This window comes from Dama dama, chromosome 12 (genome assembly GCF_033118175.1).
Source record: "Dama dama isolate Ldn47 chromosome 12, ASM3311817v1, whole genome shotgun sequence".
NCBI lineage: Eukaryota > Metazoa > Chordata > Mammalia > Artiodactyla > Cervidae > Dama > Dama dama.
Window position 1 is genome coordinate 15,397,327 of NC_083692.1, and position 21,223 is coordinate 15,418,549.

General features: G+C 54.0%; 1 protein-coding gene across 7 annotated transcripts in view; it reads right to left on the reverse strand.

Annotated features, from left to right (window-relative positions):
• Positions 1–21,223, reverse strand: part of TMEM63C (transmembrane protein 63C) — a 74,389-nt gene that overhangs the window by 13,478 nt on the left and 39,688 nt on the right. For all 7 annotated transcript variants that reach the window (XM_061156549.1, XM_061156546.1, XM_061156547.1 and 4 more), the window contains 13 exons: positions 17,110–17,147; positions 11,962–12,104; positions 10,805–10,853; positions 8,932–9,040; positions 7,458–7,531; positions 6,988–7,068; positions 6,751–6,874; positions 5,858–5,991; positions 4,365–4,487; positions 3,769–3,922; positions 1,819–1,925; positions 751–837; positions 126–191 (listed from right to left, as the gene is read on the reverse strand). In XM_061156549.1, the coding sequence (XP_061012532.1) occupies positions 126–191; positions 751–837; positions 1,819–1,925; positions 3,769–3,922; positions 4,365–4,487; positions 5,858–5,991; positions 6,751–6,874; positions 6,988–7,068; positions 7,458–7,531; positions 8,932–9,040; positions 10,805–10,853; positions 11,962–12,104; positions 17,110–17,147 (1,289 nt within the window). The remainder of the gene's footprint in view (positions 1–125; positions 192–750; positions 838–1,818; positions 1,926–3,768; positions 3,923–4,364; positions 4,488–5,857; positions 5,992–6,750; positions 6,875–6,987; positions 7,069–7,457; positions 7,532–8,931; positions 9,041–10,804; positions 10,854–11,961; positions 12,105–17,109; positions 17,148–21,223) is intronic.

Sequence of the window (21,223 nt, forward strand, 5' to 3'; positions counted from 1 at the left end):
GTGTGGGCATGCATTCATCTCTACCTATATGAGCAGATAAAGGATACGCATATCCAGCTGGTATGAACTCACAAAAGCCGCGTGAACACTGGGAGTACACCTGAAACATGCATGCTATTACTCACTGGAACCTGACGGAGGCCTGCTCCAGATAGTAGATGTCAAAGAGCCAGCGGAAAAAGACATCCAAACTAGAAGCAAGAATAAAGCAGACCCTGCAGTTAGTGAGTCGATTGATGAACTAAGGCCTGGGGTTCGGTTTCTCTTGGGCTGGCTCCCCTCCTTCCAACCTCCCTTGCCTACTCCCTGCAGACTCTCGCACCTCAATACTCCAGCTGGCCAGTCCACACTGCCTCTCTTCCTAATCCTGGGCCACCCCGCCCCTAAATCTTTGACCCTTCCACTCAAGGCCTGCCCTCTAGCAAACCTTTGCCAGCCATTCCTCCCACAGCACTCTCTCCCTCTTCTGAATTTCTACTGCACATTTTCCCCACCTCGGGCTTCCAGGCAGCTGGTAGGTATGGCTTGTCTCCCCAGCTGGATGAAAAGCACTTTGAGGGCAGAGTTCATGGCTGACAGCTTAGAGTTCACATGATACCTGGCTCATGCTAGGCTCATGACAGGCACTGGACTGTCATTTGAGGAATGGATTTGCAGCAACCACAGGTGGGCCTACAGTATCTGAAGGAGGAGGTTCTGACTCTAGGGTGAGCCTGGTTGAGAGAGGAGAGATATTTGGAGGTGAGGTACCTGGTCAGTCCCATAGAGGGCAGAATGACCACCATGAACACCAGAAAGATATAGCACTTGTGCACCATGATCAGATTCTGACTTGATCTAGAAGGAAGCAAAGAGAGACATGATAAAAACCAAATGGTGGACTGCAGAATGGAGAGAGAGAGATGGCTACCTGGGCTAGAAAACAGTTTCATAGCGCATACCAATGCCATTTCCACGGAGCACTGAGGGCCGTGCTGAGTCGGAGCAGCAGGAAAAGAACGGCATGATCAACTAGTGATGTCTGCCTTGAGCAGAGGAAAGGGAAGGGAAGGCTCACACATACATACACTTGATGCCCCTGTTGCAGGGACATCACTAACAATACTCAGAATCCTTGCAGCAATTCAATAAGCAACATGAGCCTTGGCCGTAGGAAAGCCCAGGAAGGATTTCTGTTATGAGAAACATCCTGGCTTACTGCCTGATAGGATGATAGAAACTTTGGGGGCAGGAAATAACTTTTGAGACCCATGCAGCCTTCAGTCCAGAGCAGGTCCATTTTGCCCCAAGATATAGTGAATACTTCCTAACTAATTAGCTCCCACCACAGAACTATTAGGGCTAATAAACAGGGAGGGGCTCTTTGACTGTTTAAAATACGGCACCGTATGGGCTACACGGGTCTTCAGTCAGATCGAGGGCATGGGCTCCTCTGTGATGACCGTAGCAGCCCTTCTAACATTTTTCAGACAAGTCCTGCTCTCTCGCTCCCATCCTCCGCCCTCTCCCTGGCATTCCTGGCACTGGCCATTTCTGCCCACGGCTCCAGGCCCTCAGTGCGTGGCTGGAAGATGAGGGAGCAGCCTGAGGAGGGCTTGGTTTCAGATATCTCAGCATCCCTGAGACAAACCAGTCCCTGCTTTCCAAAGACAAAAGTATCTGTTACTTTTTTGGGTTGGATTTGGGCATAAAGCCATCCCGCATCAATTCCATTCCCCAGGTGAGATGGGAAGCTGGAGCACCGGGTTGGTGGGGACGGGGGAGCAGGGGAAGAAGCTGGTGCCAAGGGCAGGATAAGAGGGGAGGCCCCCAGCTCACCTAGTCCAGTGGGCTTCAAGGAAGGCGGAGAGATAGACGATCAGAGGCAGTGTCACCGTAAAGGCCCAGAGCAACACAGAGGGGAAGAACTGGGTCACGATGGGGCTCTGTACAGGTGGATGGAGGGGGGCCAGAGAGACGTCAATGCAAGAAGCCCCCTCCCCCTCACAGGCCTCCCCTGCCTTCTCCCACACCTCTGGCCACTTCTCCAGCTCAGTCCCAGAGCAGGCCTCGTGTCCCTGAGGCTGCACAGTGGGCTGGGGCCTTTCTCACTCAGAATCTGCCTGGCTGGGGCAGCCAGAGGCTGACACCTCAAGGTCAAGGGGCATCCCCAAAGGGTGCAGGCCTCCTATGCTGAGGTCACTGGAGGGATGTCCTAGGCTGACCCCACCGACTTGGCCCCAAGGCCACAGCCACCTGCTGTCACTCAGGGAGGAGACACTCAGACTTTACGGAGGAGACACTGCTTTTACCGCGATGTGTATGAGACATGGTGGAGAAGGGGAAGGTATGGTGTGAGAATCCCCAGGCAGAGCTGTGGTGCCCCGGCCTGGGGCCTGTTGTGAAGCTGACAGAGGAGGGGGGGCAATGGGAAGCAGCAGCACAAGGGCTTGGCTTGACCGTGTGCATGTGTGTGCACGTGTGTGCATGCATATGTGTGCTGAGTATGCACGTGTGTGTGTGTGCCTGTGTGTGTTTTGCTGGAACAGGCACAGAGATAACATGAAAGAAGGGGCCTTCTAGGGTCACTGCAAGTGTGCATATGTGTGCATGCATGTGTGCTGTGTGTGCACATGTGTGTGCCTACGTGTGTTTTGCTGGAACAGACATGAGGATAACACGAAAGAAAGAGCCTTCTAGGATCATTGCAAGTGTGCAAGTGTGTGCATGTGTGTGTGTGTGTGTGCATGCCTGTGTGTGTTTTGCTGGAACAGGCATGGGGATAACATGAAAAAAGGGGCCTTCTAGGATCATTGCAAATGTGCGTGTGTGTGTGCATGCATGTGTGTGCATGTGTGTGCATGTACACACGTGTGTGTGTGCCTGCGTGTGTTTTGCTGGAACAGGCATGGGGATAACATGAAAGAAGGGGCCTTCTAGGATCATTGCAAGTGTGCATGTACGTGCATGTGTGTGCATGCATGTGTGTTGCGTGTGCACGTGTATGTGCATGCCTGCGTGTTTTTTGCTGGAACAAGCATGGGGATAACATGAAAGAAGGGGCTTTCTAGGATCATTGCAAGTGTGTGTGTGCGCATGCATGTGTGTGCATGTGTGCTGCGTGTGCACGTGTGTGTGTGTGTGTGCCTGCGTGTGTTTTGCTGGAACAGGCATGCGGATAACATGAAAGAAGGGATCTTCTAGGATCACTGCAAGAGCCTTGAGGCTACAGAACTTGGATATGGGCCCATCCAGTTCCTCAGAACTCCTCTATGCATATGGCAGGGACTGCTCTTGTGGACCAACCTGGGGTCTGTGTGTCCAGAAGTGAGGCAGTGGAACCAGAGCCAGAGGGCCTGCTCCTCTTGAAGGGCTGCCCTAGAACTAACCTCCATCTTCCCCACCCTCACCTTATCTTCACACCAAGGACCTCAGCTCTAGAGAACATGGGGTGAACGGAGCTGTCATGCGCGCCCCACCCTCTGCGGCTCTTTTGTACCTCTAGCTTGACCCAATCTAAAGAAGCCCTCCAAGCCCATCCCCCCAAATTCCCCCCAGAACTTGCCTAAGGCTCCCCTACCCTTTAGCCCTAGTCCCTAAGAAGGGCAGTGGTCCACACGCATCCTCTTTAGGGCAAAGGAGACCCTGGGCCCCCACATACGCCACTGCCAGGGCCACAACTGCGTGCGCTCTGGAGTCACGTCTCAGTGGGCTCCCCATCCCATCCTCGCCGGAGCTCTTCCTTTGTCTCCCGGGGGCCCCCATGCCTGGCCTGAGTGTAGGAGGCACCTGCAAATTCTCGATGGGGCGGGTGACGTTGTACAAGTCGATGGTGTTGATGATGATGGCAGGCGTGGTGAGGAAGAAGAAGAGGACGAAGAGGAAGGTGTTGATTGCGATAAAGCGGGCCCACCAATGGAAGCGGCGGACGGACAGGTGTTTCCTGGGTGGGATGGAGGAGGGAGACGCACTTAGGACCTTGGGTCTCAGCCCGCAGACACAGCCACGCTGCTTTCTGCGTGCCAGCAGTGGACCAGGCTGCCCTGGTCTAATTCAACCCTGCGGGCCCATGCCTGCATGCAACAGCCCTAAGCCTTCTCCTATCACACCACTGGTAAGGCCCTGAATACATCTCACAGGTGAGCCAAAAGAATTATCTGAATTCTTTCCACAGGAAAAACCTTTTCCCCAAAGGCTGGGTGCCTTCTGTGCTTGTGGTGGGGTGGGCTTGGGGGCGGGCAGAGGCTGTGATGCCCAGGAAAGACACAGCCCAGCAGGGGCCGTATGTGAAAGAGGAGGACAGGCCCTGATTCTTTTCCTCATCCTACAGCCTTCTTCCATCCCAAAGGAGCTCTAGGGAGAGCAGACAGACAGAGGGGGCTTACCAAATAATTTCTTTGGGGTGTGGGGCACGGACTACCCTCCACTGGTAGGATTTGACGATGGTGGTCACTGAGGACTCTTTGGGGGACATCCCACAGTGAATGAACTTGTAATCCTGCAGAATGCTGCGGAGACGGGGGAGGAGACAGAAGTCTGGGGGTGAGGAACTCTTGGAGACTTGGATATGTCCCTCCTGACCTTCTAGGTGGGCAGTTCCTCAGGCCTGGTCACTGGAGGAAAGGGTGTTAGACGGATGAACTGCCCAGGAAAAGAGGGGACCATGTAGTTCTCAGTTCACGTTTTGTCCCCCTAATGGTAGTGACGGCACAAAGACACGCTCTTTCCGTGAGGCTGACAGGGGAGGTACTCATTTAGCCTCCTCTTAATATCAAAATAGCTACCGACTGTTGAGTTCCACCCAGTGCCTGACATGGAGCTAACTGGTGAGTCCCATCATCTTAACTGCGTAGATTACTGAAGACACAACCAAAGAGGGGCAGGTGCCGGCACTGCAGCCCCATCGTGGGTTCGTAACTCACGCCTGCTGTAATTAAACCTTAGATCCCTCTCTACTGAGTGATGGTTCTCAGAAAGATATGTAGATGTCTCACACACACTAAACAGAACACATATTCCTGCTTACCCTTCCAGGAGGTGGACAAGGAAGATATAAGTAACCAAATTTGATGAATAAGAAACTTGAGGGTGTAACTAACTTGCAAAACTGCACTTGATCTGTTTGCCCTGAATTCTAGCCTGTGCCACCATTCCTCTGCAGGGCCAGGGAGGGTGAGAACAAAGCCTTGTGAACGATCAGGCTCCCTGGGGGAGAGGATGGCTCCATCGTCCTTAAAAGACTGATTTTTGAGGCTCCTATGTATTTGACCCAGGCCTAAGATTCTTTCCAGAACATTCCAGAGCGGACCTCATCCATTCCTTATCAAGATGGGGCTGCCAGTGGCTGGGGCAGAGGAGGGAGGAGCCTGCAAAGCTATGAAACAGAGAAGGCTTGCAGAGGAGAGGAGAGCAGGAATGGCAATTGGGTCTTCTTCTGACTCTGTCACTCGCGGTGAGGGGAAGGGTGACGGAGGGGCGATGGGAAATGAGGGGCGGAAAATGGGCATCATTCGTGTCAAGGCCTGGAAGAGGAACCAAGAGGTCAAGGGCTAGGCTCACCACTTCTGGGCTGAAGCAAGGACGTACCGGGGTGGGAAGCCCAGGGCCTGGGCGTGTCTGGAGACAAGCCGAGCCCGGCAGCTGGGGGAAGACGCACGCAGCCGTGCTCTGGAAAGCAAGGCTGCGGCTGCGGTGCCCATGGCGGGGCCGGGGAGGAGGGCAGAGGCGGCTCGCCGGTGGGAGGCGCTCTCCCTTCCTCCCCTCGGCTGGAATGGGCGTGGGAAAGGATGGATTCGGAGAAGCAGAGGCCCGCTCCTGGGGCCGGGCTGGGCGCAGCAAGCAGCTGCCCCCCCACCCCCCACCCCAACCCGGCACTCACTGCTTCGTCATCCTGGAGTCCTGGAAGGTGACGAAGATCAGGTCCAGACGGTTCAGCCGCGCGCGGTTGAGCTCAGCGTTGAACTCATCAGTCAGCTGCTCCTCCAGCTCGCTGTAGTACTGTTCTGCGTCCACCTAGCAGGGGCGAGACGCGGCCGTCAGAGCTGGAGCCGTCAGGGCTCCAGGAAGGCCGCCTCACTCCCCGCGGGGCGCAGGCCGGTGTGTGTGTGGGGCGGGGGGTCTTGGTTCCATCCCCAGCTCCCTGGGAAGCCTGGCAAAAAAGCTCAGGCCCCCATGTGAGCTCCCAGGTCCCAGCTCTCCAGGAGGAAGAGACAGTGACTCTGAAACAAGCTCCCTGCTCTTAGATCTGGGGAAAGGGAGGCTTCCCCAGGGGCAAGGGGGTGCCTTTGGCCTCGGGGTGGGCACTGGAGGAGCGACAGAATGTGCCTGTAGCCTTTTCAGGCGAGGGAATCATGCTTTTTTTCTGAACTGGCTAGATGAGTTCAGTCCTGCCAAGGCCTCCTTCTAGCCACATGGGCGGGGTGATAAGATGGAGACCACGGCTTTCAAATGTTCCCGCCCCAGCTCTGTGAACGCCGGAGGCTTGGCAGCCTGCTGTGTCCTCGCTGGTCCTCCCCACCAAGCCCCGAAGGGAGCAAGAACCAGCCCCGGCCTGGATCACTCTGGGAGGGGGAGGCCCAGAAAAAGGCTCCTCTGCCTTCTCAACAGGGAGACAGGACATGCCGGAAAGGAGAACGCGAGCCAGGGGCCGCTCTGAGTGGAGTCTGTGGCCCAAGGATGCAGGCCTGGAGTACCGCCAGGGGCCGGCGACGGAGCCTGGAGCCCCGATGCCCCAGCCCCTGTGCCGCGTCCCCCGATAACTGCACCAGTTACCTCTTTGAAGCAAGCCCAGCACCTGCAGAAACACAGCCGGGAGCAGGGGTGGACCTTGATCATCACCTTCCCCTTCTTCTTGGCCTTGGCCGTGTAGTAGAGCCGGCCCCGCATCGCGTGGCGCCTGCCAGCCAACAGGCAACACGGTAAAGAGTCTCGCGGTCGGAGGCCAGCAGAGCCACAGCCTCCCCTTCCCTCCCCTGCCCCAAATCCAGACAGGTCCTGCCACAGGCTCACCTCTGATCATCCAAGTCAATCAGGTTCCTGACGTCATAGCAGAAGTGGACTCTGGTCACTACGCACCCTGGGTAGGCCTCGCTGAAGCCAGGAACAAAGATGATGAGCCAGCCTGCGGGGCTGGGGACTCCCCCTCCCCCTAGAGCTATAGCCCACAGGGCTGAAGGGCACAGCTGCCAAGGTTTCCCGGTGCTTGGGTGGTAGAATCCACCCCCTGGCTCCTAAGCCTGGACATCAGGGTTGGTCTCTGTTCATGAGAGAGTTGTCACATCATTCCCAGATGACACAGAACAGGGCCAGGGAGCAGAGCTGGACATTGCTGCTCACCGACAGATAATTAGCTTCTAGGGTTTGGCCCTCAGGTCACAGAAGGGCCACAAGATAAGATGACCTGCTCTAGACTGGGCACCACGGCTGGAGGGTGACCAGGAGGAGGCAACCCACGCCTCAGCCCACCCCGCCCCACTTACTGAAAATGCTTAATGATGATCTCTGGGTCTTGGATGTCCGTGGGGACATAGGTGATCATTAGTGTCCTGGTGACCTAGGTGGGGAAGGTCAGTGGAGAAAGAAGACTGCTCACGCAGGAATCCTGGGTCTTCCGGTGGCCCTCAACCACCTGGGGCAGGTTGTCTACTCACATCAGGCCGCCTCCTTGCTGGGTTAAGCCAGGTGCCAGCTTCCCCACCCAGCCCACGTCCCTGAGGTCAGCAGGCAGGCAAGCTATAGCTCTGTGAACCCCTGTGCCACCCGCCACCACCACCCCCCGCCCCCGCCGGGAGACCCCTTGCCACAGATGGCTGTAGTCAGGGGAGGAAGAGTCAGAGGCTGCAGGGAGAGGTGGAGGGCTGGGGGAGGACCAGAGCTCCATGGTCTGTAGGGGAAGCTCATGCTGTCTTGCTGACCTCTGGTCTCCATGTTCCACATGACGCCCACCTCAAGGGGCCATCCCTATCATCAGACTGGGGATGGGGAGTTGGAAGATGAGCGCGACTGTGGGGAGGGAATGGGGAAGCTCTTCAAAGTTCACAGGTTACTCTGTGAGTGGGACATGACCTCCTGAGCCATCACTTTGAGGCAACCATCTGTAAACTGTGCTGCTAGAGAGGGGAGTCTGAGAGTCTGGAAGCTTCTGGTGACAAGACAGAAAGCTGATGTGGCCGAGTCCAGATGGGCCAGGAGTGCCCAAGCCTCCTGGCAGGCTGAGACACTCAGGGTTACCTTTCAGAGGGGTGTGCAGTTGTGTTCTGGGGTGTGGTAAAGGGAATCTGTCCTTTAGGATGGATGGCTTGAAGGAGCCCATCTCTCTTTTATCTGCCATCTTCCCTCGCGCTAGGAGACCCTACCTGCCTAGTGGTCTTTCCTGGGATCACTTCCCAAATAAGTGAATGCTACTCAAATCCTTGTTTCAGGGTCTGCTTGGGAGGTGGGATGGGAGAAAGGCAAACCAAGACAGTGAGGACACAAAGAGGCAGCCCATGCATTTCTGACCTCAGGGAGATGGCGGAAGGGCCAGGAGTTGGACGCGAGAGTAGGCAAAGTAGTCAAAGTATCTATCCACTGGGGGCACTGGCCGCTGAGGGTGGAGGTCCCCCTACTACATTTAAGCCTTCAGTTTTCCAGTGGTGGGGAGGTCCAAGGGTCCCTGGAGAGGGTCCCGGGCAGCAGGGGTATAGCGGGAGGACGTACTTGGGGGCAGCTATTCACCAGCTGGTTTGGAAGGGTCTCAGTGGTTTCACAGCCCAGACAGATGTGCCAGGTGACAATTCCCAGGGATAAGCAGAAGAGGCCTCCCTGCTTGGGCAGACTGCCCCCCAGAGGTGTGCAGACCACGACAAGCTGGGATGCTTCTGAAGGCCGGGAGTGGGATGGTCTGGCTGGTGGGGGCTGAGAGGGGCTCTAGGCGAGAGGGCATGGTCCTGGTAGTTCTTTTCACTTACTCACCGCGTAGCTTTTCCTGGGCACAAATCCTAAGCAGTGGTGCATCATGAAGAGGAGGTTGGTGATGAAGTATAAGAAAGCGAAGAAGCTGTGTAGCCACAGGAACTTACTCCTGCCAAGAATGAGACACGGGAGGCGTGAGACCCCCACCCCCAACCCCTCCCACCTCCCCAGGGCCACCCTCCGGTGCCTCCAGACACTCAGGCACCTTGGAAGGGAATGGAGAAGGGGCAGTCCGCTCCAACGAATGAAGGCTAGCGTTGACTGAGTGTTCACTATGTGCCAGACCCAGGGTGGGAGCAGATGCTCTGTGTACATTTTCTCACTAGACTCTTGGACCATGTGAGCGTGGTGCTGTGAATGTCTTCATTTTACTTGTAGGGAAACAAGGGCCAGAGTGCCTGCCCAAGGCCACTCTTGGCTGTGGCGGTCCCAGGAGGGGAGCCCAGAACTGCAGAAGCACTTACACTCTTCATACTGTGTTGTTGCCCCCTGCCCCGCCCCGCCCCCCACCACTGCACAGTCTACCACGAGGCCAAGCAGAGCAGGCCTGGAGGAAGGAGGGCCTGCAGATTCGGCTCACCTCCCTGGGGCAGGAAGGGTTTGGGTCCCAGGGCTCCGCACTTACATGAAGCTGTCCCAAGGCACCAGGCTAGGAAGGCTGCTCAGAAACAGGGCCCCGCCTTATTTGGTGCAGTTTGAGGACAGAGAGGCTGCCTGGCTTCAAAATATCTCCTCATCACTGTCCCCGCCCCCCACCACCTCCTCCGCCTGGCATTTCACTTAACTTTCCCCATCTGGCTAAATGCCTCTCTCCTCAGTTTTCTCAGCGAGGGCAAGGTGATATGGTCCCTGAGGGACACTCCAACTCTCTGGATTTAGGAAAGTTGAAAGGGCTCTTGGCCGCCCTATCAGACTTCACTTCTTGTTGGAAGTTGTGGGCGCCACACTTACACCAGCGATTGGCCAGGGAGAAGCTGGTTAAGCTCTGCTCTGGTGCTGCCAGCAGCCAGGGCGGAGTTGGCGAGAAGGTGCCCAGCCTTTCTGCTGCTTTTGGAGTTTGGTGGGGTTTGCAGGGGTGCAGGGTCAGAAGATGGGGTGGGGTAAAGGGAGGTGGGGTTAGGAGTGGGCACGCCCACTCACATCTGCTGAAAAGGCTGCTTCCGCTCTGTCGGGAAGCCGGCCAGGAGCCCTGGGGGGCCTGTTGTCTGGGCCAGACCAGCAGGGCCGTGTCTGGCTCCTGCAGATTGCCCTGGCCACCAGAGGAGTTGGCTGACATTAACGCCCACAGGCTCCTGAACCACGAGGGCTGGACGGGCCTTAGAGCTCGTGTCCAACAGCCTTTCCCCCACCACGGACGAGGGATGAAGCTCACAGGAGGGCGCCCTGCCCCAGACCCAGGGCTGGCTAACCGCAGAGCCGGGGCAGGAACCCAGCTCCTCTGGTTCCTCAGTCTCGCAGCCCCGGGCATCAGGTCTGCCCTTCACTCAGTTCCCTGAGGCCTGACCTGAACTCTTTTGTGGTCAGAGGAAGCAGTACTTTAAACCTCCATTTACTACAGTGTTTCTGCCTATCGGGAGCTAGACATACCAAGCAAAGAGGACCACCTTGCTGAGACTTCAGGAGTGACTGGTTTAGCTAGTTCCATCCATGACAGAGATGGGGACGTGGAGGCAGTGAGAATACCTCCTCACGAAGAGAAGGCAGTGTCTGGCGTCCCACTTGGGACCTGGGTTCCCAAAGAAACCAGGCCTTTCTTGTCAGCAAAGAGGAGCCCATGTTTTGGACTCACCGTCGGACCACCTCTCCCCACCAACATCCACCCCCTCCCCTGACCCAGCCAGTAGAACGGGAGGTAAGAGGATCAGGTACCTACTCTGTGGAGACATTGACAATGGTGGTCCGGCCAAAGTGACTATCCCGGTCTGAAAGAGAAGAAAGTTGCCAACCTCAAGCCTGGCTCCTTGACTGGTTGGGCACCAGAACTTAGGGTTCCCGAGTGAATGCCTGGGGCCTAGAAACGCTTGCCTGCATCCTGCGCTTCCTTTTAGTTTCCCAGAGCTTGTAGCAGGAGATGCAAGAGACAAGAGTTCCATCCCTGGGTCGGGAAGATCCCCTGGAGTAAGAAATGGCAACCCACTCTAGTACTCTTGCCTGGAGAATCCCCATGGACAGTGGAGCCTGGCGGGCTACAGTCCATGGCATCGCAAAGAGTCAGACAAGACAAAGTGAGTGAGCGCGAGCAAGAGTGGCTGAGGAGAAACAGCTAGAAACCTGAGCGATCAGGGTACACCTGGCTGCCGTCTGGACATTTACACACCACCTAGTTGTACGGCCCTCATTCAGCTCTGTCTCTGCACTCACTAGTGAAATACTGGCTGCTATTCACCAAGCACCCACTACAGGCAGCATGCGAAGCACGTGACATGCATTGTCTCTCGATCCCTACGACTGTTGAGGAAGCCGAGGCCTGGGGACACTGTGTAAGATGAAATAATCTTCTGGGAAGCAGACGTGGGTAAACGGTGGGGAACCGTTTTCAGTCTCTGAAGACCAAGCCCTCACCCACCACACTACTGTGTCAAAATCTACCCTGTTAGGAGAAATGTCGATGGACTCCAGATGAGAAATTCTGCCCCTACAACACTGCGTCCACCAGAGTGGGTACAGCGAGAGGTCTGGTCCAGGGATCTTGGCAGTGGGTCACACGCCATAACAAGGCCTCCACGAACACCTGGCCAGGTACAGTGTGGGCCACGCATCATGGATAAACATTTGGTTTTAGACTGAATTACTACTATCTGCCTTCTCTGCACCAGGCCCTGGGCCAAATTGGTACCCCGAGCCAAATTGGTACCCCGAGAGGTATCACCTCTGGTTTCCACTTGAGGGAACCGGAAGCCTGGGTTGCCTAAGGTCCCATAACTAACCCTGAGAAGTGCAACTAGAAGTTAGGGTTCAAGATGCCCAAGCCAGCCGGGCTGCCTCTTAGACCTAGCGGGCCGGGCCCAGGGTCCACAGAGCTCTGCCTACCCAGAACATCTCCACTGTAGTTGATGGGCAAGATGATGCCCAAGGAGGGGATGCAGAGGATGAGCAGAAAGATGATGAGGTGGTACTGGAACATGATGTAGATCCGGGCATCGTCTCCACACCTGCTAATCAGATCTTCGTTCCTGGAGGAGACACAGAGATGGGGACACCGCTCAGGAGCCAGTGTGGCCACAACTCAGGTCAGGGGCGGAGGGGGCAGAGGGAGAGGAGATGACCGCCCCACGCCCGCATCTTCATCTTCAGAAACATCCCTCTTCTCAAAACTTGTTAGGCCCGATATGGGTTTCACTGAATTTCACAGGCGTATCAAAGAGGCTGCAGATAATGCACTTGGGAATCCAGAAGCACTCTTAAATCAGGCATTGATATCCTCTTTTATTGCTTCTTCAAACATTCCTAGTGCCTGCCATGGTACAGGCACTGAACAAACCATTAGTGATAACAAGATTCATCCTATTTTTCAAAAAGAAAAAGCTGCTCCTTAAATTAAAAAGGGATACTTAAAACCACAATGAGCTATCACTCCATACTGCCAGACTGGTCAGCGTTGGAAAGTTGGTGAGGAAAGTGCTGGGAGGAGGTGCTGGTGAGGGTGTAGGGTGCTGGGAGCTCTCTCACACTCATGGGTACTGACTCTGGCATGGCCACTTTGGATAAGAGTTGACATTATCTATAGAAACTGACTATATGTACACCCTATGGCCTAACAATTCCACTCCTAGGTTTATAACCAACAGAAATACATGCACCTGGGCATTAAGAGACAAGGATGAGAATCTCAGAGATGCATTATTTGTAACAGCCCCAAACTGTAAACAACCTAAATGTCTGTCAAAGGTGGAATGGACACAAGAATTGAAATATACGTGCAGTGAGCTATATACATCACATTATACATACATGTAATGAAATACTATATAGAAGGAAAAACGAATGACCACAGCTGAACTCCACAAATGTGATGTGAGTGAAAGAGGACAGACACAAACAATACATGCCATATCATTTCACATACAAAGTTCAAAAATAGGCAATACTGAACTGAAGAGTTAGAAGTCAGGATGCTGGTTCCCTCTGAAGAGCAGAGAGGTGCTAGGAGATTGGGAGGGAACAGGAGGAGAGCTTCCGGGGTCTTGGCAAGGCTCTAATCTTTATCAGGAGGGAGGTTGTGATAATTGAGCAGGAAATTTATTTTTTAGGCATGTCTCTGCATATGTGTTAACTCCAATTAAAAATTTTAAAAGCAACATATGCTTACAATAGAAACTTTGGAAAATATGAAAGAAGAAAATCATTCACCTACAATCTCATCAAACCTAAGACAATCATTTTGGTCAATTTCCTTTAGTTTCTTACTATATTAGTGGTTTAACTTAGTGACTGTAGTATAAAGAGCATTTGGTGGCTCAGACGATAAAGAATCTGCCTGCAATGTGGGAGACCTGGGTGTGATCCCTGGGTCAGGAAGATACCCTGGAGAAGGGAATGGCTACCCACTCCAGTATTCTTGGCTGGAGAATTTCATGGACAGAGGAGCCTGGTGGGGTACAGTCCATGGGATCACAAAGAATCAGACACAACTGGGTGACTAACACTTTCACTTTTTTCCCCACTTTCTTTCATTCAGCATTTAATCTTAAGTGTTTTCTGACAGTTTAACATTTTGTCTAAGTATTTTTATGACTGCACAGTAATAATGGTGACAGTGGCCTGTTTGTGGGTAATTAGTTCACACTTAGCCCCAAGGTGCACACCCACCCCCCGCACTGGTGGACGTACCATAGGTTAATCACCCTTGCCCTCTGATCAGACTTGAAGGTGGTATGCAACTTATAGCATCCAGCCCAATATTCAGGGTTATTTTTCAACAACACTACAAACAACATATCTTCAAGGCTTTCAATATTACCATTTCAGTAATTATTTAGAGCTCCCAACCTTTTTTTTTTTAAACTTCAAGCTGTTAAAATATTTCCTGCCCTGCATTTGAGAATTAAATCCCAAGAATGGGGTGAGTGAGGAGTGGTGAGAAGGGAGAATGGGGGGAATGTCCCCCTGCAGGCCTGTGGTGCCCAGATCTGCTCACATGATATAAATAGGGTGCCTGAGGCAGGATGAGAGCCTCCAATCAGATAGCGAGAGCAGAGGGCTGGACGGGACAGAGAACACAAGAATTTCGTTTCTGGGCTGGCAATTCCCTCTGCCCCTACTGGGCTCATTGCTCCATCTGCGTGGGAAAACCCAGGTTATACTCAGCAGCCTACGTTACAGTTCCAAGGGAAGCCTGAATTTTTGAGTCTATCTATATTCCTCTATTCAATTCTGTCCTCTTCCCACTGCTCTTTAAAGTGCGGCCCCCACGACATTTCAGGCGCCACCCTTTCTCCTACTCATGATTAATTCTTGTCTCTGCTCGAATCGCTTCCTCTCCTCTGCCTCTTACTGGAGACTCGCTGCACCTGGCATCCTTCTCTTTCACCTTTAACACCTCCTCTCTCTACAGCCACCCCGACTTCTTCCCTTTCAACAACAGCCAGATTCAAATGCCCATTTTTCAGTCTTAGAAAAACCCGAGAAGCTCCTCAAGCATCTACTCCTTCACCAGCTTCCCTTTGAGTTCCATCCAATATCCTTACGTCCCTGTCCTACCCACATCTTGAAAAAAGGTGACTTCCTTTCTCAGGCCCTACTCCTCGGACGTCTCCTTATCCCGGACCTGCCCTCCCAGGGGAGACGCAAGTCTTCAAAGCCGACGTCCTTTCCTGAGCGCTCATTCTAGCCCGGCTCGCAGGGTTGGAGGCTGCACCCTGTCTGGAGCCTCACGCCTCTCTGGTTACAGCGAGCTGCTGCCCTAAAGGATGTTGCCTTTTCCCTCTGCCCCAGCCACTCTTTCCCTTGGGCCCTTTCTGATTTTGCGCCCTTGGGTGAACCATTTGCTCCCACGACTTCAACCATGACCTCTGAACTCCCATATCCCAAGTCTAAATTTCTAGCTCCAACCCTTCTCCTAAGCTTTATTTCTGTTTTTCAATAGCTTGACCATCAATTCCCATGCTCACCCTGGCTCTGTGTTATCCATTTCCCAACTCATTATATCTTCTCACCTTCCACCTAATGGTATCACCGTCCTCCCCAGAAACAAGACCTTGACTTCTCCCTCTTTCCTAACCAGGTGGAAACCACGACCCATTGACAGTCACCCAGAGCCTCCCTCCCCATGTCTCCTCCACGTCAATGCCCTGGTCGTCACCACCTCTCACCTGGACACTGGGAAAGCCTTCTTAGCTGCTTGCATTGCCTTTGGACTTTTCCAACTGCCATTCACCCCTCATACTCCTGCCTACAAACAGACATCATCCTGAGTTTCCTGCTCAAAAACAGGCACTGTCTTTCTGCTGCCTCTAAATCAAAAGCCAAGATTCTCGGGATGGCAGTCAAGATTCCCACTGATCCTTCCGGCCCAATCTTTTATCTCGTCTCTTTCTATGTACTCCTGCTTCTGGCACACCACAAGATTTACCATCTCTGGACACTCTCTGCCATCTTCACCCCAAATCTTTGCCCCCACAGTCCTTAATTTCTGATTGGGCCCTCCATACCACAACGACCAAAATTCTTCCCATTCTTCAAGGCCTCGCTCAAAACCATGCTTCTTCTGAACCCCCACATTGGAATTAAGTTCTCACTCTCCCAAATGCCTTTTGCACAGCAGTTATGCTCTTCCCGTGAGAAGTTCCGTGTCGTGGGTCTCTGGTTAACCTTTGTTTTTTTTGATTAGACTGCTTTGTGCCCTGGGACTTTGGCTTCTGCAGGAAGGGAGGGTCATGAAATGGATGAGAGACTGCAGATGAACTTTTATGTTTCTCTTAGTGAAACTGTATTTATTCAAGCTTGTGCATGGTTTTCAAAATAAAGCAAAACTAGAGAAGGTGCCAAGAAATAAAAGTCTTCCCTCCACTCTCCCAACATGGGGCTAAGAGTCCCAACCCCCACACAAACTAGTTGTATCACTTCCTGGGGACTCTGGTGAAAGATGAAGGAAGACAAAAGGCCAAGGCCATGGGGAGTCCTCCGTCAGGGCTGGGGCTCAAACACCAGAGACTGCCAGTCCCAAGGCCAGCTCTGGATTCCCAAGGGCCAGTCAGGATGCCCTGCACCCCCGTGGGGGTCCCAAGTCTGGGGAAAGAGAGGTGCCCTGGTGTAGCTCGTGTGGTTTGAGATGGGGTCTGGGGACAACATCTGAATGCTCCCAGCAAGGCTCTTGAATGGTGGACGTGGAGACACACGATGGAAGAAGCTCTAAGAGGCTTGGCAAAGAACCAAATGAGCAGGGCCAGGTGGGCCCCTATGCAGTGGCCTCTGAGGAGCAGTTAGGCAGCCCCTACGGCAGGCATCCCAGGCAAGGCTGGACCCTGGAGGAGGGGGTCAAAGGACGAGAAGGGCAGGCTGGATGGGAGCTATTTAGGGAGCACCCAGGAACATACAGGGCTCTAAGATGGAGACAGCTGTGTGCACATGAGTAAGTGTGTACGCACATATGTGTTCATGCAGTAGAGACAGAGAGCTGATAAAGAGTCTGCTCTGCTCCGCTGAGGCGTCTGGTTGGGATGAGGCAATCAGGAGATGACAGGTGCCTGGGGGTCTCTCTCCTTGCCAAGGGATTCTGACACTAAGGAGGTCCAGAAGACGCAATGAGCCAGGGGTTATCCCTCCAGAGTGGGCACAGAGGCTGGGAGACAAAGCCTGCCCTTCTCTCCAGTGGCTTTTGTTTTTTCCATCTTGGCAAACATGAGGAATGACGTTCACAGGAGAAAAACAAACAACACGTGGGAAGGACTTCTCTTTCCTCGTGTGGCCTTCATAAAAGCATTTTTACAAGCCTGTGAAAGGGGTCCGTTCCTGAGAACTGTGGCAGAGGGAAAATGGGCCGCGGGCACCCTCCAGTTCCCATTTCACCAACTGGAAAGCATCCTCTTCCCCGGGCCAGGCTGCAGTGAGCAGCCGGGAGTGGGGAGTGGAGGCTCGGGCACAGAGTTCGGGCCCCAGGTCCGGTCCTGTGGGGAAGGAGACCCGCCCCCCACCCTCCCGCAGATGAGGCCCCACGGCTCAGAAAATTCAGGCACTTACTTCATGGTGATGGTGTTGAAAAACCAGGAATAGAAGCCCTGGGGGAAAAGGAGAGACAGTGTGAGAAACCCAGCACTGGGACGTCCAAGGCAGCGAGGCAATGTCCGGGGCTTCCTCCCCAGGCAAGGCCAGGACGGGAATCAGAGCTGAGGGGGATGTCTTTTTGGAAGTCGGGCATCCTGTGACCGGAAGTGGGGGCCTAGAGGAGGGGCCTTGAACTGGAGGGAGAGAAGGGACTCGGCGTGGACATCAGTTGCTTTCTGTCTGTCCCTCATTGCTTCCTTCTGGGAAATGCCCCTCCCCCAGGCATGTGGCCCAGTGGGCTGTCCCTCAAGAAGGCTTCTGCCAGTTGACCAACAGGGGCATGACCCAAGTGGGGCCAAACAGAATGCTCTTAAGGGGACTGATATGGCATGGCTTCCTCTGGGTTCTTGCATCCGGTCAACACCAGGCAGCCTGGAGGGGCTTGGCGAGTCTCTGATGCCACACGCAGCAGTCTGCCTGAGAAAAAAGCCCAGTCAGACGAGGGAGGACCAGAGAGGGATCCTGGCGGCAGTGCTGGACTTCCTGGATCCAGCTGGACCTGAAACAGACACTTCTCTTAATTTCTCCACACTCAAGCCACACATCACCCTTTTGTTATAACTGTAAGCTTGCGCTGGGCTTCTTCTGCACCTGAGAGTCCTGTCAGTTATGCCTTTCTCTCAGGGTCTTGCTGTCTGGAGTTCCTGGGTGAAGGGAAAAGGTGGCCTTGGCCAGAGACTCGGCGGGAGGGGAAGCCTGGAGAGGGAGTCAGCTTGGGAACTGTGTGCGTAAGATGGGTAGAGGGCCGTGGCTCTAAAAGCCACCAGATGTGGTAGCTGGTTAAGTCGCTCTGACGCATGCTTGCTTCTGGGATTCCAGAGGGTTTGCCAAAACCTTAGAAAAGGTTGCAGTTCCTGACTGACCCCATTTGGGTCACGAGCACATCAGTGAACTGGGCAGCCCCCCTCTCAGTTGAACCACGTGGATTAGGGAATAGGTATTCGAAATGTGGTGATGGAAAAAACTCTTGAGAGTCCCTTAGACTGCAAGGAGATCAAACCAGTCAATTTGAAAGCAAATTCACTGGAATATTCACTGGAAGGACTGATGCTAAAACTGAAGCTCCAATGCTTTGGCCACCTGATGCTAAAAGCCGACTCTTTGGAAAGGTCCCTGATGCTGGGAAAGATTGAAGGCAGTAGGAGAAGGGGACGACAGAGGATGAGATGGTTGGATGGAATCACCGACTTGATGGACATGAGTTTGAGTAAGCTCCAGGAGTTGGTGATGGACAGGGAAGCCTGGCATGCTGCAATCAATGGGGTCACAAAGAGTCGGACACACCTGAGCGACTGAACATTTCCCAAAAGGAAGCAACGAGAGGCTGGTAAACATGAAACAAAAGGAAGTGCCTTGCTACCCTTGGTGTAAAGGCCCACATTCCAGGCCTCCTCGCTGTGTTGGGTGGGTTGACAGTGGGAATGCCTATCGGCGGAATCATTCCCCTAGCTATGACCTAGGGAACTAAAACAGGGATAAAAGCCTGGGTATGAGGCAGAGCAAGGGGGACAGGGTATGATGGAGGCAGCGGCGACTGGCAAAGTCCCAGGCAGGGGGTGCATTGCTAGACAAGACTGGGCTTGACTCTCAAGACTGGCCACCCCTCCCCACACGGAGAGTCTTTCCCCACCACCCACCGCTGGGCCAACTCGCAGTTCATTAAGACAGCAGGTACGTTTGCTGACGGACCCTAGTGGTTATGTGGAGTGGAGGACCACCAGTGAAAGGGCAGAGGTCGTGAGTAGAAGTGTAGTCTCTACACTAGTGAAGAGATGTGTGAGTGACCGTGTGTGGATCCGTTCTCTCTTTCTCTGTCTCTCTCATACACACACACACACACACACACACACACACACACACACTCCCCTGCATACACACCACAGCTCTGAAAGGCATAAACCATCCTGAAAACTTAGCAGCTGAACAGCGGGCCTGAGAAGCAGACGTATCTTCTCTCTTCTCCCCGCCCTGAGGAAATGGTCACAGGCTCCCAGGAGCCAGCTCAGCTGACAAGATTGAGTCTCGGTGGTCAGTCCTGACCCACCTTGGTGGCCCCATCCTCCCCGATCCTGCCACGCCTGTCCCGACTTGCTCGTGGCACTACGGGGAGACTGGCTGGCTTCACTCATGCCGCTCAGCCAGGCTAGGGGCTCGCCACCTGTCTGGGACCCCTCACCACACTCCCCTCTGTGTGCAATCTCCACCCTCATCTGTTTGACTGCCTCACTGCTGCCATAGTGATTTACCTTCTAGATATTTTTAAAATAAAATGTCATTGTGCAGAAAAAAGTCACTACAAAGCCAAAGCGATGTTTCCAAAGGTAGATCTGAGAATCACCTTGCAAGGTGGGCGAGACTGTCCTCATTCGACAGGAAACCTCCAAGACATGAACTGTCTGAGGCTCCCAGCCTGGCCAAGGGCAGGTCTTGGCAAGGAAAGGGACCGGTCTCTCAGAGGGATGAAAATGGAAGGAATAGGGTTGTACCTACTCACTGCCTCCAGCAAATATGTATCAGATACTAACGACACGACAGGGTGGACCGGGTACGTGAGACCACTACAACACTGGTCTCAAGGGGGGAAGCGGGCACACTTGACTGACTGTAGAATGGGGAATCGTCACAGTCTGGGCTAAGAGCGCTGAAGAAAAGGAGTGCGTTTTCTATGAGGCTATCACAAGAGATCGGGATCCAGATGGAGCAGACAAGGATCCCGGGAAAGTGGTGCTTGAGCTGAAACCTGAACAAAGCGTGGGTGTGTTAGCCAGAGAGGGGCCAGTGGGGAGTGGGCAGTGGGGAGGGGGAGAGCAGGTGAAGGGCGTGGGGCGAGGAGGAGGGTCGGAAAGACGGCCAGTGTGGTTGAGGGCGGGGCAGTTGGGAAGGAAAAGACAGACCGGACGGGTGCGCAGGAGGCCCAACCACAAGCCCTTGGCAGTTGATTCCAAGAGCATTAGGAAGCCCCTGAACGCTTACACAGGGGGCCCTGTGTCCCTGTTCATGGAGTTCACTCTGGATGGAATAGGTGGCATGTGTGGACCGAAAGAGATTGATTGGAGGCTACCATGCTCATTCAAGCCAAAGATTGATGGAGGCTGGACTGCGGGATGGTGGGAGAGGTGGTTAGAAACGAAACTGGGAAGGTGCAAGCAACACAATTTGGTGACAAGCCGGCCAAGCCCAGGGGCCTGGATGAGAGCAATGACACGTACCTGAGTGGATGATGGGAAGAGTCTGAGACCAAGGGTCCAGGGATGGGTGGGGTGGGGGGGCGGAAATCACAGCATATTGAATCTGAAACGCCCTTACAATATTTTGAAGTCCACTGGATAAATGGAACCAGAGCTCAGAGGAAGGTTTAGCTGGAGATAAGAATTTAGGAGGGATCCATGTAGAACTGGGGGCTTCCCTGATAGCTCAGTTAGTAAAGAATCCGCCTACAATGCAGGAGACCCCAGTTCAATTCCTAGGTCAGGAAGATCCACTGGAGAAGGGCTAGGCTACCCACTCCAGTATTCTTGGGCTTCCCTGGTAGCTGAGCTGGTGAAGAATGCAGGAGACCTGCATTTGATCCTGGGTCGGGAAGATCCGCTGGAGAAGGGAAAGGCTACCCACTCCAGTATTCTGGCCTGGAGAATTCCATGGACTGTAGAGTCCATGGGGTCGCAAAGAGTCGAACCCTACTGAGTGACTTTCGCTTTCACTTTTGTGTAGAACTGAAGTCGGGAGTGAGTGTGGATGACACAGCCTGGGGCTGGGGGGGTCTCCCGGTGTGGAGGAGGCACCAACAGAGGGAAACCCCAGACAGCAGGATGGCACGGAACCAGCCGGAAGTGCTTTCCTCTGTCCAAGAAGGGAAGGTGGCCCACAGGCTCAGGCGGCTCTGAGGTGAGATGAGAACCGAGGAGAGTCCATTGGACTTTGTGACGTGGGGCTGTGGGTGACCCTGGGGCTGTCTGGGTGGGAGCCATGGGTGAGAGGGAGGTGAGCAGGTGGAGACGGCAAACCAGACCTCTCGACTGAGTTCCGCCCA